The sequence below is a fragment of the Chenopodium quinoa genome, unplaced genomic scaffold (assembly GCF_001683475.1).
Source record: "Chenopodium quinoa cultivar QQ74 unplaced genomic scaffold, ASM168347v1, whole genome shotgun sequence".
In the NCBI taxonomy this organism is placed as follows: Eukaryota; Viridiplantae; Streptophyta; class Magnoliopsida; order Caryophyllales; family Amaranthaceae; genus Chenopodium; species Chenopodium quinoa.
In genome coordinates this window covers 5,826,922-5,843,527 of record NW_018744502.1, presented here as the reverse complement: position 1 = coordinate 5,843,527, position 16,606 = coordinate 5,826,922, and the positions used below count along the sequence as shown (strand labels likewise).

Sequence of the window (16,606 nt, the reverse complement as noted above, 5' to 3'; positions counted from 1 at the left end):
AGGTTGAACTTTCACTAACATTGATTTTCTTGAGCACTTTCTTAATGTAATGAGATTGTGACAAGATCAACTTCCCATTTTCTCTCTTTATTCTTATGCCCAAGATGACACCTTCTTCTCCCATATCTTTCATGGAAAACTGAGAACTAAGGAAGGATTTTGTCATTTCAACTTGTGACAAATCTGTTCCAAAGATCAACATGTCATCTACATATAGACAAATTATGACACCTTGACCGTACCGTTGTCATCAAATTTGCTATACACACATTTGTCAGAATTGTTTAATTTAAAACCATAAGACAACACAACCTCATCAAATTGTTGATGACATTGCTTAGGTGCTTGTTTTATCCCATACAGTGATTTAATTAACTTGCAAACTTTTGCCTCTTGGACTTCCACAACAAACCCTTTTGGTTGTTGCATATAAACCTCCTCTTCCAAATCTCCATTCAAGAATGCTATCTTGACATCCGTTTGATGGATCACTAGATTCTTAATTGTCGCAAGTGCAATCAACAACCTAATAGTTGAGATTCTAGCTACCGATGCATATGCATCAAAATAATCGATACCAGGCTTTTGTGTAAAACCTTGTGCCACTAACCGGGCTTTGAAATTATCCACAGTTCCATCAATCCTCAATTTCCTTTTGAAGATCCATTTTCACCCTATTAGTTTAAAATTAGGCGGTAAATTAGCTAACACCTAAGTGTTGTTTCCCATGATGGAATCCATTTCATCATTAATTGCTTTCTTCCAAAATGGAGCATCCTGAGACTTCATAGCCTCGTCATAAATTAAAGGATCATCTTCCACATTAAAAATGTATGAATATTGTGTTGAAACTTCATCTCTTGATCCTTTAACCAAGTACACATGAAAATTCGGGCCAAAGGATTTTTCTTTCCTTACCCTTTTACTTCTCCTAGGTTGTGATGATGATGTAGAAGCATCCTCTAAATGAGTTTGGTCATCTACCTCTTCATCAATTAAAACTTGATCAAAACTTTGAGCATCGGTATTTGGAGTAATATCTTTTGGCCTAGAAATTGAAGAAAATATAGTTTTATCAAACAAAGCATCCCTTGACTCAATGGTGGTATGAACCGAACAAATGTCATTTTTCTCTATTACATAGAACCTATAGGATTTGCTATGTTCCGCATATCCTATAAAAATGCATTCCACTCCTCTTTCACCTAACTTCTTACGTTTAGGTTCCGGCACTTTTACAATTGCCATACAACCCCAAACTTTAAAATTACTCAAGTTTGGTTTCCTTTTATACTATAGCTCATATGGGGCAACATCTTTCCCTTTTATGGAAACACGATTTAACACGTAACAAGCCGTTAAAATGGCTTCACCCCAAAATCCATCACTTAAACCCGAATATGACAACATAGAATTAACCATTTCTTCTAATGTCTTATTCTTCCTTTCTGCTACTCCATTTTGTTGTGGTGTGTATGCCACGGTAATTTTATGTACTAAACCTATAGATTAAAAATAACTTGGATCATAATATGCACCTCCTTTATCGGTTCTTAGCTTTTTAATCTTCCCGTTAGTTTGCAATTCTACTTCACTTTTGTAAATTTTAAACTTGTCTAGGGTTTCATCTTTAGATAATAATAAATAGACATAACAAAACCTTGAGAAATCATCAATAAATGTTACCAAATATTTCTTATTCCCTGAAGAAGGTGTGTTGTGAAAATCACATAAGTCACTATGCACTAAATCAAGCAATGAAGTATTTTTCTTAACGACATTAGGGAATGATTTCCGGCCTCGTGATTTTTGTTAACATGCATGTCTTGCACTTCTCTATCCTTGGATCAAACATGAGAATTAAATTATGCTTTGACATAAAATATAACTTTTTATAATTAACATGACCAAGTCTTAAATGCCATAGAGAAAAATTGTCATTAACAACATACACACTATCTTTAAAAGCATTACAAATACTTAACTTAAACATAGCATCACACAAATATCCAACCTACAAACTGACCACCTTTAGACAAAATAAACTTATCCGACTCAAAAACCATTTTAAAACCTAATCGATTCAAGATCGCACCAGATACAAGATTTCTCCTAAGTTCGGGAGCATACAACACATCTCTTAAAATAAGAGATTCGCCCGAACTAAAAACTAGCTCAACTTGTCCTTTGCCTAGCAGTTTTGCTGTAAAGTCATTTCCCATATAGAGAATCTCTCCATCATCAACCTCCATGAAGGTCTTGAACAACGATATATCTTTGCACACATGCCTCGATGTGCCCGAATCGATATACCACGAACAATCAGCCTGTTCACAATTGATTTCAGAAATAATACACACATATATAATCCATAAATGAATTAAATGAGATTTGTGCACAAGAGTTACCTTGTTTGTCTTGGGATTGGCTAGAATTTCCTTTCCCACCTTGAGTCTTTTTCTTGCTCAATTTCTCTTCCAGATTGTACAATCTTTCTTAAAATGACCGGATTTTCCACAAACCCAACAAGCACGTGATTTTTGACCATCACCACTTACTTTAGGCTTTTGCCCTTATTTTTGTTTGATTCATATCCTCTCTTCCCCTCATTGGACTTTCAATCCTCCACCATATTAACGGTGGTAGAACTAGGATATACCTCCTTTTGTCCTTCTTGAACACGGATGTCTTCCTCAATCCGAATGTGGGAACTTAATCTCTTAAGATTAATATCATCTTTTCTATGCTTTAAACCATTCTTAAAGTCTTTCCAAGAGGAAGGTAATTTGTCTATTATAGATGACACTACAAAGGTCTCATCAAGATTAATTTCATGTTGCCTAAGACTTTCTAAAGTCCTTTGAACCTCATGATATTGTTCCATGACCGGCCTACTATCAACAAACTTATAATTGTTAAATTTACTAATAAGGAATTTCTTGCTAGATGCATCCTCAGCCATATATATTGACTCTAAGTCTTCCCAAAGCATTTTAGCGGAATCATGAAACAGATAAATATCAAACAACTCATTTGACATACCATTTAAGATGTGCCCACGTCAAATGTAGTCATCATTCTCCCACTTGTTGGTTTCCTATAGCCTCCAATGTCTCGTTTTCCTCCTCTGTTAGTTTCGGGGATGTGAGAACATATGCCACTCCAAGTGATGTCAACAAAAAAATGCATCTTTTTCTGCCACCTTCGAAAATTTACTCCTTCAAACTTGTCCAAATTTTGAAAGTTTGATGTCAATTCTTTCACTGTTGCCATCTTTGTAGAAAATATTACTTTGGATTGTTGGGGAAATTGATACAAGGGTCACAAAAATGCAATGATATCGGACAAATTAACACTTCGAGGTGTGAACAAAATCACTTGCCTAAAGTAATATTTCGACCCTATTGCACACACCCGGTATCACGAAATCACTAGGAGATACAACAAAGACAATCACAACAGTGTGTAGTATGTTTGTGATCTAATGTAATCAATATTTGAGTAATTATAATGATGATAGATTGGGTTTGCAAAAGGTATGAAGAAGAATAAATAAAATGAGATTCTTCAAGTGGTTTTCATCATATGTTTTGAACATATATATATTAGCAGCAAATAAAACAAGCAACAGCGAAGAAATAACCATCACATCAACCCAGGTACCACCTGCGCCCGAACAGGCCAGCGATCGCCCGACCGAGCGGATCTGGGTGACGAAGACTGAACCTTTACTCGATACAAATACCTTTTTGTTCAATAGATAACCTAATGTAGAGTGAATATGAGTTGTATACATAGGTGTCAAATCGGGTGTTGGGTCGGATTTACTACAAATTTGGAGTCATGCTAAATTATTGTGTCCAAACAAATCAAATCTACATTTGATTTATTCGTATCGGTTTCGAGTTGGGTCGGTTTTTGTCAAGTATAGTATGTGACCATTCTATTGTTTTTTGGTCCAAATAGAAGACGCTAGTACGGGCAAATTCTTAGATGCATCCTAGAGCATCTAAGCTAGCTGCACCACCATTAACATTTATACAGTAAAACACACATACATTGTACTACTTATTCTCCTTCCTTGCTTAATCTTCTTCTTACCTTATTTCTTTTCTTATTTCTTAATTCTTATGTATATGTTTCCCTCTATTTCTAATTTTTCCCTTAATTCTTAATTTTGATTGAAATTTTATATCTCCTCTATTTTTGACATTATCTTCTTCAATAAACATTATCTCTCTCCTCTATTTTCTGTAATTTCGTTGAATTCATGATGGATTTAATTGGTATTTTTGAAGAGATTGTTGATATAGGTTTGTTTATGTTATTGATTTATAATTTGGTTTAATTAGGTTATATTTTATGAATTTGTGATTGATATTTCATTGTGTATTTTGTCAATTTGTAGTATGTGATGAATAACAATTAATTATAGTAATTTTCTCTCTCCTCTCTCTCTCTCTCTCTCTCTTTTTTGGTTATTCTTTTGATTCATTATCTATCATGTTAAAATTTGATAATTATTTTCTTTATGATGAAACAAGATTAGATTTAAGGACGATATTCAAATTTTTAGAAATAAATTAATTACAATCGAACTTGTGTATAATTTCTGTATAAAGAAATGAACACGTACTACTTTAAAAATGAACATTTAGTATAAAATGAACATTTTGTACACTAAAAATGAACAATCAATACATAAAAAAAGAACATATTTTAATGATTTACTATACATTTAATTATTTTTCGTTAATAATTTTATACAATGAATTTGAACATATATGAATATATGAAAATCATGTTCATTTTTAACATACTAAATGTTCAAAAAAAAATTTGACGTGTTCATTTTTTTATACTAAATGTTTATTTTATTTAATGTGTTCATATATTTTTATGAAATGATCATTTTATTATGTATGGTCTATCTATTCAATGATTGTATAATAAATGATCATTTTAATAAACTAAATGTTCATTTTTTTTTTATGTGATCACTTTTTATTACTAAATGTTTATTTTTTTACGTGTTTATTTTTTATTACTAAATGTTCATTTTCATACATGTTCATAATTTTTTTTACTAAATGTTCGTGTTAAGGTTGTGGTCCAGCAGTTATATGATTGTATGATAATCATATTCATTTTTAATATACAAATTGATAAGTTTTTTTTAAAACATGTTCACTTTTTAGTACTAAATGTTCTTTTTTTTAATTGTTCATTATTTTAAACTGAATGTTCATTTTTTTAAGTGTTCATAACTTTAAGGAAAATTTGTGAAGAATAAGCCAACCTTTGCTCATTTAGCTCAAATTAAGTCAACCTTTAAATTAACTAAAAATAAGTCGACCTTTATGGAGTATTTTCTCAAAATGAGTCATGACCTGTTAGGTTTTAGGGATAACCGGTTGTTTGGATTAATTATGCCACGTGTCACAATATATTTGGTTCTTTTAAAATTTTAATTTATATGAATATTCAAATTCATTATTAAAAATATTATTTTTAAACTACCCCTACCCCCACTACACTAGTCAGCCCCCTTTCCATTGACCACCGTAGACAATACCCCTGCCGGCCATGGCAAACCAGCAACCCCCACAGCTGGCCACGGCAGACCAGCAAGTCAACAACTCCCCTTTGCCATCCAGTTCCCCATAGTCGACCACTTTCTCTCTCTCCCCTCCCATCAACGACTGTCCCTTACCCCGTAACACCAATCTCTCCATCTCCTTTCTCCACCGCCGACCAACCCCTCCCTCCTCCCGCCAGTCCCCTACCCCTTGCCGACCAATCTTCCCCTCTCTAAATGCCGGCACTACACCGACCTCTTTGTCTCCCTTCTTCCTTGATGAACGCCGGCAAATCCCCCTCTCGATGTGCCACCAAAGACTGCGCCAGTACACCGCTTTTCTTGCTCACCATCATCATCAATTACCGCACAAGAAACCCCTTACCGGAAACATGCTGGTTCTCTCGGTTCAATACCTCTCTCATCCGAAGAGATAGTCGGCGATAGTGAGTATTGAAGGCTACGCTGGGCATGGGTGGTGAGGGGGTTGAGGGTGATTCGTTGGCTACTTGGCTGTGGTGGTTGGTTGGCCAGAAGGTGGTTGGTTGGCCAAAAGGTGGTGGTTCGTGGAGATAGAGGAAATTCCATTTAAAAAAAAAATTAAAAAAAAAAAAAAAAAAGTGGTTGAAGGTCATTTGACCCATTAAAGATAATACTCTAAAAGATCGACTTATTTTTAGTTAATCAAAAGGTTAACTTATATTAAGTTAACCACATAAAAGTTGACTTACTTTTTACCAATTTTCCTAACTTTTATACTAAATGTTCATTTTATAGAGCGTGGTGCAGCTATTCTAACGGCCTAATTGCACCACGGTGCAGCTAAGACCTATTGGCTATTACGTTACGTATTTATGCTAAAGGTTAAAAGCCCAAAACACAGTACTCCGTACTCAATTTCTAGTTTTCTACCCGCCTTTCTTTTGCTTAAGCAGCAGCGCAGTTTCTCCGTCGTCTTCCTCCTACCATATCACCCAAACTTTCTCTCTCTTCCCCATTCATCCCTGTTAATCTGGAATGTCTCCATTGTTTCTTTGCTGCTAAGGTAAACACTCGCATTCTTCTCTCTTCAAAGTTTGCTTTAATATCATCTTTTAATGTTTTCTCATACTCTGGAGTAGTAGAGAAAAATTGCATTTGAATGAATGTGAATCAATGAGAACAATGCTCTTTGGTATTATTAATTGAATCTTATGCATTATCAATGATTTCCCATGTCACATTGGTTTAAATTCAGTTTTATGCTTGTAGTTCTGGGTTAATTAGTAATCAAATTTGTTAATGGTCACCAACTGTTTGATGAAATGCCCAAGTGAAAATGTAGTACTATTTTTAAGGGGATTTTTGGCTTTATTTAGTGGGATGAATTCTTGTTTTCGTATGTCCTGAAATTGATGTTTTTTAAATCACTGAATGTGCCTAAGGTAGATGCATCTTCATCATCAGTGTAGCAGAAGGCAACTATTATATACAATTAAGAATCATTTGGTGATTACGATTATAACGTTGCTTATGGTCTGCAGGCGATGGGCTCATATATTGATGTCTTATCAAGTTGAGGAAGCTACATGGACTGGTGTTTCTGTTTGGTTAACCATATCTTTTCGGAATCCACTTTGATGGATTTCTCTCACAGAAATGAATATTGGTGTCATCTCCTTAATCAATGGTTGTTCTAAACTCGTACCCCAGAGTTTATACTTGGGTCGATTTCTGCTTATCCCATTTAAGGACAGATATTTGGGAGAAAAGCTCTGCACTTTTTACTCTTCTGATGCAAGACCATTTCCTGATTATTCACCCAGAAAGCCAACAATCAGAGACTCTGAACTTGTGCAGAATGTCTCAATTACCATAAAGCAACGGCGTTTTGAGACGTTAAGGCATGCTCTTAGACCCTTTGAGTCAAAATTCAAGCCTGACCATCTCATTTGGGTTCTAATGAACATCAAGAATGATACCGAGCTGGTATATAACTTCTATGAATGGGCATGTCTTCATAGAGAACCATCATTGGAAGTTCGGAGTATTGTCATACATATTGCTGTTGCTTCAAAAGATTTGAAGATAGCTCACAGTCTTATATATGATTTCTGGTCTAAACCATATATTGATGTTGCCTATTCTTTTTCTAGTTTTGTTGAAAAATTGATCTACACTTACAAGGATTGGGGTTCAAATCCATGTGTATTTGATTTATTCTTTGAGGTGCTTGTTCAAGTTGGATATTTGCTAGAGGCAAGGAGACTTTTTGGAAGGATGTTGAATTTTGGTTTGGTGATCTCTGCTGAATCCTGTCAATTGCTTCTTGCTAATCTTTCCAGCCAATCAGACAAGAAAAGGGACACTTTCGAGGTTTTTCAGGAGTTCCTTGAAGCAGGAATCTGTTGGGATACTGGTTCATATAATATAATCTTACACATTCTTTGTCAGTTAGGGAAAATTAGAGAAGCGCACCATCTACTGCTGCAGATGGAGTTAAGAGGCTGTCTGCTTGATGTTGTGAGTTATAGTGTTGTCATTAATGGATACTGTCATGTTGGTGAATTAGATAAGGTGATGAGGCTGGTTAATGAAATGAGAATGAAGGGACTGAAGCCAAATGCATTTACATTTAATAGCATTATTGTTCTAATGTGCAAGTATAGTAAGGTAGCAGATGCAGAAAGGGTTCTGAGAGAAATGATTGCTCTTAATATACCTCCGGATAATGTAGTTTACACGACAATTATTGATGGTTTCTGTAAGTCCGGTAATATTAGTTCCGCTATCAAGCTTTTCAAGGAAATGCAAAGAGTTAAAATCATCCCTGATGTTATTGCATATTCAACTATTATATGTGGGCTTTGTCAAAGTGGAAACTTGAAAGAAGCAGAGAAGATCTTCCATGAAATGCTTAACAGTGGATTAGCGCCAGATGAAATCACTTATACAACACTTGTAGATGGTTATTGCAAGGCTGGTAAGCTGAAAGAAGCCTTTTTTTGGCACAATGAGATGGTTGAGAAGGGGGTGACCCCTAATGTTGTCACCTATACTGCCCTTGCAGATGGCCTATGTAAACAAGGAGAGGTAGATACGGCAAATGAACTTTTGCATGAAATGTCTGCCAAGGGTCTAGAACTTAACCAGTTCACATATAATGTACTCATTAATGGTCTCTGTAAAACAGGAAATATAAATCAAGCAGTAAAACTGATGGAAGACATGGAGGTGACTGGATGTCATCCTGATACCATTACTTATACTACTTTGATGGATGCTTACTGTAAGTCGGGAGAAATTCCTAAGGCACATGAGCTTCTGAGGAAAATGCTGGATCGAGGACATCAGCCTACTGTTGTTACATTTAATGTGTTGATGAATGGGTTCTGCACATCAGGGATGTTGGAAGATGGTGAAAGGCTGCTAAAATGGATGTTGGAGAAGGGAATAATGCCAAATGCCACAACCTATAATTCTCTTATGAAGCAGTATAGCATTAGAAGCAACATGCATAGCACAACTAAAATTTACAGGGAGATGTGTGCTTATAATGTAATGCCAGACAACACCACTTATAATATATTAATCAAGGGGCACAGTAAAGCAAGGAATATGAAAGAAGCGTGGTATTTGCACAAGGAAATGGTTGCAAAAGGGTTTGATCTCACTGACAGCTCTTATAATGCTTTTATCAAGGGGCTTCTTAAAAAGAAAAAGTATGGGGAAGCAAAGGTACTCTTTGATGAGATGAGGAGAAAAGGGTTCATTGCGAATCAAGAAATTTTATACTTTTTTCTGGACAAGAACTTCGATGAAGGGAACCTTGAAAATGCTATTGAGCTTTGTGATGAGGTTATAGAGAGATTCGTTATTGATAAGGTCGATAAAGATAATGATACTTGATGATTAATTAGATTTTTGTGAGCGTGCGTATAAACATCCCATGACAACTTTCTCCAGGCCTTAGTTCTTGCTACCAGCTGACATGGACTGGAAGGCAAAGGTAAAATATATGTTATATTGATGATGTTAGTAGTTTCAAGATTTTCATTTTCACGGGCTTTTTTTTAATTATGAGACTTTTGTTTTTGGCTTTGGTCTAGAACTCTAGAAGTGTGATAATGATTCAATTTTGCTGTACTTGTATAATTAAATGTTTTCATAGCTACTGTTTTCAAGTAACTGCAGAATTAGGGACTAGTGGCGTTGTACAATGTCAGGCATCATCCCCATTCCCAACAATGTTCTGCTGTTTGAATGGTGCAATTATTCTGTTGGCTGCTTGTTATCTTTCAAATATTCAGTAGAAGTTCACAGCTTAGCGGTGAGCTGCTGTTATTTTTTTTTTGGTGGACTTAATTTAGATCTGTCAAAATAATTTTTTTCCAATTCTTTCAGATACAAAGAACTTTTTCTATACGACTATCCTAGCTGGAACTGAATGAAACACTGCTCAAAATGATAAATGCGGCTTCAGTTGTGTCAGTTATACAAACGCTCTAAAATCAGGAAACAGAGAAGAAAGGAGAGCCAATTTCCAAGAGGTGCAATAAAATGAGCTCTGCTTGAAGGGGATGATGGACTTGGAGTTGGACTAGTGGCAGGCCTTGCGATCTCCTTTGAGCAAGCGTAGTTGCAACGGCTTGGGCGAACAATTCTATAAACCCCAGTGCTGGCTAGAATGAGGACATCTTTCCTGTTGTCCTGCGCAAATGAATATATGTATCCCAGAGCTGGCAATGTAGTTCCTGGAGCAGTGCTGCACTGAAGAGGTGAGTCTTTGCCACAACTAAATGGCATTGCTGCTGTGCTAAAATTCCCACTATTTTCTGGATTTTCGGTAGCTGCCCATATATTGCTTGCATATAGATCCCCATACAAGTACCTGAATCATCCAACAATTTTGAACTCATTGTGTATGATAATAGCATTTCTATTTTTAGTGATGGCTGCTCATTAAGTGTTTACTCACCTGCCAGACATGCATGGATCAGTCTCAGAGCGATAGAAAAACCCGCCAGACATTGCAGCTGATCCAGTTTTCTTGTTAATTTGTGAATGAGTGTAACCTGCTACTGGAAAAATCAGATTTTGGGTAGCTGACGAATTTTTTGTTTCATTTCCAGAACTAAACGGAATGGGGCCCTCATATATACTCCAGCCATAGTTTCCACCTTTGGTGATTATATCAATCTCTTCATATTGATCCTGCCATACGAGTGGTACGTTGTTAATTAGAGTGGAGTGCTTATACATCAAGTTTATTGTTTTTCAAGCTATGATTTGAACCTGGCCGACATCTCCACAGACAAAGTAGGAAGGCCTATCTGCATCAAAGCTGCAGCGCCAAGGATTCCTCAGCCCCATAGCCCAGATTTCTGGTGCCGAATTCTTGTCTCCTGCATACGGATTGTCCTGTGGTATGGAATAGTTACCCCAGAGACCAAGGTCATCTATTTGTTTTTCACCTGCACATCAGAAGACAGTGACCTGAGAACTTTCTCATTGTTATACTAAAAGTAACGTAAGACACTTCTGGTCTTGAAATTGTGAAGATGCTTACTTGGAATTTTATCCACGTCAAGTCTTAGAATCTTCCCTAGTATGGATTTCTTGTTCTGAGAAAAGTGATAGGGATCACCTCTACCTCCACCATCTCCCATCATGACATACATATACCCATCTTCTGGTCCAAATAGAATTTGGCCTCCATGATTGTTTGTGAATGGCAAACCCATTGTGAAGATCCTCCGTACTTCTGTTGGCTGGCCACTTTGCATCTGCGAAAGACAAATTATCATTGACAGGAAGTAAAACAGCAGAAACTGTTTAGATTCGATACTCAAACAATTGTAGAGATGATTACCGATGAAGGGTCTGATGAAGATCCATTTGCTGTGTATTCTGCAATAACGCTTTGATATTGACAAGGTGTAGAGCTACCTGAAGTGTTAAATTTGGATGGGTCACAATCAACATCAGAGTTACATGCACACCTTCCAGCACATTCGGGTGACTTTAGCCGATCACAGTTGTAGGAAGCGAAGAAGCGTCCATTATGAGCAAAATCCGGGTGGAATGCAAATCCTAGCATTCCAAATATAGTGTCAAAGAGAACTTGATCGGTTAAATCGACGAATGGGTCTGATTCGTCAAGGTCTAACTTTTCTACCGAGTCTTGCTCAGGAATTGTTGCCAGCCAGATTTTTCCAGGCAGATTAGAAAAGAAGGCACGATTAGACCCGTCAGGATGAGGAGTCATACTGATATAACTACCAGCGTCAATCTTCTCTAAACATAGCCCTTTTGGAGGAATATCAGTCTCTGAACTGTTATTGTTTAGTTTGACGGGCTCGCCAGCAAAGCACACAGAATCATTGTCTTGAGAAGCGCCAAAAACATCACAAAATGTTTTTTCCGACTGCCAGAGATCAGCCAGTGTAGATAAGTTTGATGCAATTGGTGCTGGTCCTTTTGCTCCACCTTGTAATGAAGGTGCGAAGGGCGATTTCAAGATCGATATGTCCTTGCACGTGTTCCATACAGTTGAACAGAAGCTGCTTGTTGATTGCTTTGATGAATGTGATTTTCCTGAATCAGTTGAGTTGCAAAGACCTGGAACCGGTTTCTGCTGCTTCTGGTTCCCTGCTTTGGCCTTGAAAAGCTCTGCTGCAAAAGGATCACATGTCTGCAAATGACCAAAAACATTGATTTTTGACGGCTTTTAGCTTAACTTTCTCTTTGGCATAAGTGACAGCATTATTACGCAAATATTCCCATGTAAAGTTATAGTATTTGTTTGGTGAACAAGAAATTTTGTATTGCGACAAGTTCATTCTATTATAAACTATTTTTTATTACAGTATTAATTAAAATGGTTTTGAGAGCTTACGGCGCAGAGAATTGATTTCAGAAGGGAAGCACAGGAAGTATCAGAGACATTCATAGCTTGAAATTGTTTCTGCAGCTGAAGGTCTTTGGTTGAATCACAGCATGTAGTTCCATTGTAAGGACAGAATTCCAAAGGTGTCTTTAATTTTGCGGGTGCTCCTGTATCAATAAGAAAAATTCAAGATCTCTGCAATCAAAACGAAGATACGCACGCTCGCACGCGCACACACAAACATATACAGGAGGAGAGTGAAAAAACTTACTGAAGTCTGTACACAAGGGGAGTGAGTAGGAATGTTGAGAGAGAAGCAGACAGTGAAAGAGAAGCAAAATGACAGCAAAACCAGCCATTTCTTCGGAGAGTGTTGCAGCTGACAGCGGCTCCTGACTTTTGCGATTTGTGTATCTGCAAAGTGAACTCAACTGGTTGGGAAAGTTTTAATTATAAAGGTCAGATTTGAGTGTTAAATTCACAGGTTTCCCAAATCTTTTTGACATTTTCCTTTGACAAATATCACGTTGTAAGCTATGACCCTTTGTTATGGATAGGGAATTAGCAATTAGGGATAAAGTCATTAATTCATATTTATTGACCCACCCTGGTTTATTGATGGTATGCTAACTGCTAATGTCTATGGTATATTACGTTTGTATCCCAATTATTCATTCTTCATTGCATTATATTACTGTGTAGCGCTCTTTGCACGCATGTAATTATAGTCACATATTCTATTTTAAGTTGTTAGGAAAAAATTGTCTTTGCATATGATTGGAGAATTGAAGGGACCAGACAATGTGACTATATTTTCAACGACCTGGTAATTAAAGAAGAAAGTCAAAGAAATTTTTAAACCCATAGACTAGGCTTGGGATGAGGGAATCCGTTGTGGAAACCACCATTATCTATCCACCATTACCTTATTAAATTTTTTAATTAATTCCTAAGATCTTTAATTGTTAGTTTGTCCCAAATTCAAACCATACCGGTAAGCTGTAAAGGGGCACTACTACCAAATCTCTAAATATGATCTTCACTCAATTAATAATTTGTTGCATTTATGCTTAACCTATCTTAAACTTCGGATCCGTTATTTGTACTTTATGAGTGAGTATAAAAGTCATTAGAATTAAAAATAGTTTGGCATATTTGCCACTTATATCTAGTTTCATATCTTCTGCGGATAAATTAACTAGAATTAAGTAAATAGTAAATTGAACTTGGATAGTCATATTATTAACTCATATGTGAACCAATCTAAACATGATTGCACTTATGTGAACCTATTTAACTTTATAAAATCTTATTTAAATATAAATTTCTTTTAAATAAGTGAAAAGAACATGAACATAATGGAATAATATTATAATAATATTCCGTATATTTTAGGAGGGAGACTTGGGAAAAATAAACCCGAAAGTCAAAATTGGCATGTCCTTTCCTTGATTAAGTCTTGATGTTAACAAAAATATAATAAACTAAAGTGGGTTGGGGGTAGTTTAGAAAATGCAAAGAATGGGTATACTATAGTGGATAGTGCAGTGTAGTGTGGTACACCCAAAAGAATTGGGGCAGTTGTACGTTCCGAAGTGTCTACATTGATTATTTTGTGTCATTATGTTTAGATTTCTGTGCCATTATTTGACCACTGCCCACCTAAATTGCGGTATGGAGTCAACCAACCACTTGGGATTTTCATTTCAATTTTAGGAAGAAAAATCAAACCCAAACTCTCTACCTTTTTTCTGAGTAACAAAACAGAATAGCATATTCTTGGCTTCTTCCTGCTTTTAATATTTTAGTCAAATTATGATATAGATATACTCATATACATAACCAATTAACCCTTAGTGTGACCAATTGACCAAATTGGTATAAAAATTAACATCCTTATGACACAACACATATTGGTATAAAAGTTAACATCCTTGTGACATATTGGTATAAAAGTTAGCAAAATAGCAGATGATGACATTTGACCATTTTTTGTTGTCGGAGGAAGCGCGTATCATACATTGCCTTATTATTATTATTATTATTATTATTATTATTATTATTATTATTATTATTATTATTATTATTATTATTATTATTATCTATAGTATTTTCTTATGATTATTGACAAATAATAACAACCAAATTTGTAAGAGCAAATAGAGTTCTCAAAAAGACGAATTGAAAGAAAAAGAGAAAGAGAAAGTGATAAATCTAAAGAATGGGAAAGAGGGGAAAATGTGTGGGAGAATAATTATTGATCAAACATTGTTTATATTGGCATATTTGTAGAAATAGCAAGTATCTAAATTACTTTTTTTTATTATTATTTTTATTATTTTTATTTCATATATTCTAATTATAATTTGGAGTTTTAGAAGTGAAAATTATTCTAGAGAAGGCCTAAGATTTCATGTCTTAAAACTTAAAACTAGTTGAAATTAGCTTAAAGGTTATAAAGTTATAGAAATTAGGAACAAATTTATTTGTATATTCTTTAATATTGCAAAAATTAAAAGCTCAATGTAAAGCAAAAATTGTGTAATTAAATCTCGATCTTGCAATTTTTCCTAAATAACTCTTTTGCATTGTCTTGAATTTTAGTTTTTTACTCTATTTTATTTGATTTCATTTTTTCCTTTTTTTTTTAACTTTTTTTAATGCTTAGGCTGTTCTTTGCTTTTTTAGAGTTCTAAAAATTTTAAAAAATATTAACACTAAGAAAAAAAAAACAAGTAATAAATTTAATAATAATATAATACACACTTACTTCGACATGAAAAAAGGGCTAACTTTTACTAACTTTTATACCAATCTGTCATCTTATGCAAACTTTTATACCAGTTTGTCACATTTTGCTAACTTTTATACCAATATATATGTCGCCGGCTATAATTTTTATACCAATATGTCACAATGGTACTAATTTTTATACCAATGTGGCTAATTGGCCCCTTAGTTCTATACTATTATACAAGTATATGAGTATCTAATATATGGATCTTGCTAACGAGCGTCTTTGAAATGTTAGATAATAATTTGAATATTTTTAAAAATAGTGCTGAAGTATTAATTTGGAAATACATGTTAAAATCACATGTTGGGTGTGTTTAATATTTGATTCAATTTACTAATATTTTTTTTAGGTCCGGAGAGTATATATCAGATTTTTTTGACAAAGGTTTTTGTCTTCTTCTTCTTTTTTTTTTTTTTTTACTAGGACAAAGGTTTATTAAACATAAACAAAGTATTACAAACCCGAGACTTACTAGCCCCTTTATTACGACATTCTATATTTGTATCACACTTTCTATTGAACTTGGAGAATGCACAGAAGGACAAAGAACATGGCATACATATTGACGAGCAAGAAAGGTCAACAACTACCTAGAATATTAAATGAAAGAGGTAGAAAAATAAAGCGGTAGCAAATCAACAACACTAACTGAGTCACGCATTCAAGTAACTCAATACATTTAATCGTGGGTACCTTTAAACTCTTCTCTGAATCATTAACACTATGAGCTTTTGAAATTGCCATTCGAAAACTTAGAAACATTTTATTTTGGAGAGCAGTAATGAAAGATCATTTTAATAATTAATAACTTAAAAAAGACACCGAAAGTGACACGTGTCACATCCTGGTGTTGTTTTTTCCTCCAAAACTTCCCCTCCCTTTTTAACCAAAATCTTTTTATTTTGTGAATATTTGATATGATATAACTATAATAAAATTACTCCAAATCTTTTATATTATCTTTATGATAAATATATACCTTTTTTTATGAGGTGTTCGTAATTCTTCCATACACATTGACCTAAAATATTATTCCAACTTCTTTTTAATTAACTTTTATATGGATATTATTATAAAAAAAAATTCAAATAATATTAACTATACATTCAAATCAATGACAATTTTTGTTTATGAGAATTTATTGCTACATATATATTATCACAAATTATGGACTTATAAAGTATTAATATGACTAAATTAAATGTGTGTGTTCGATAACTATATCATATGTCTAATTCTAAGGAAATGTTAGATATTAATCAATTTTTTTTTAAACTACGTAATTTATAAACTCAATATCTTAGTATATACAAACAAAAAACTTATCTTTTTGTTGAGACATTTGATTGAGAAAATAAATTTA

The 16,606-nt window shown here is 34.6% G+C and overlaps 2 protein-coding genes across 3 annotated transcripts; one reads left to right on the top strand and one right to left on the bottom strand.

Annotated features, from left to right (window-relative positions):
• Positions 1 to 5,027: 5,027 nt before the first annotated feature.
• On the top strand, positions 5,028 to 10,086 carry LOC110698053 (pentatricopeptide repeat-containing protein At1g05670, mitochondrial-like). Of its 2 annotated transcripts, XM_021875457.1 has the most exons (4): positions 5,028 to 6,623; positions 7,102 to 9,566; positions 9,752 to 9,887; positions 9,962 to 10,054. In XM_021875457.1, exon 2 carries the CDS (start codon positions 7,217 to 7,219, stop codon positions 9,464 to 9,466), a length of 2,250 nt encoding a protein of 749 aa, XP_021731149.1. In that variant the 5' UTR covers positions 5,028 to 6,623; positions 7,102 to 7,216; the 3' UTR covers positions 9,467 to 9,566; positions 9,752 to 9,887; positions 9,962 to 10,054. The 2 variants fall into 2 exon arrangements, with proteins under 2 accessions (XP_021731149.1, XP_021731148.1); XM_021875456.1 differs by lacking the exon at positions 9,752 to 9,887 and having other exon boundaries at positions 9,962 to 10,086.
• On the bottom strand, positions 9,923 to 13,115 carry LOC110698054 (HIPL1 protein-like). Its single transcript, XM_021875458.1, has 7 exons — positions 12,718 to 13,115; positions 12,456 to 12,613; positions 11,430 to 12,251; positions 11,127 to 11,343; positions 10,853 to 11,031; positions 10,536 to 10,771; positions 9,923 to 10,448 (listed from the first exon to the last, which is right to left on the bottom strand). Exons 1-7 carry the CDS (start codon positions 12,803 to 12,805, stop codon positions 10,046 to 10,048), a joined length of 2,103 nt encoding a protein of 700 aa, XP_021731150.1. The 5' UTR covers positions 12,806 to 13,115; the 3' UTR covers positions 9,923 to 10,045.
• Between the last annotated feature and the right edge of the window lie 3,491 nt (positions 13,116 to 16,606).

Excerpts from the sequence above, each read along its gene's own strand:
- LOC110698053 (XM_021875456.1), top strand. The coding sequence starts at position 7,217 with ATGAATATTGGTGTCATCTCCTTAATCAATGGTTGTTCTAAACTCGTA.
- LOC110698054 (XM_021875458.1), bottom strand. The coding sequence starts at position 12,805 with ATGGCTGGTTTTGCTGTCATTTTGCTTCTCTTTCACTGTCTGCTTCTC. Across the intron at positions 12,614-12,717 it reads CCCCTTGTGTACAGACTTCA|GAGCACCCGCAAAATTAAAG; the intron begins GTAAGTTTTTTC and ends TTATTGATACAG. Across the intron at positions 10,772-10,852 it reads TCTGTGGAGATGTCGGCCAG|GATCAATATGAAGAGATTGA; the intron begins GTTCAAATCATA and ends CTCGTATGGCAG.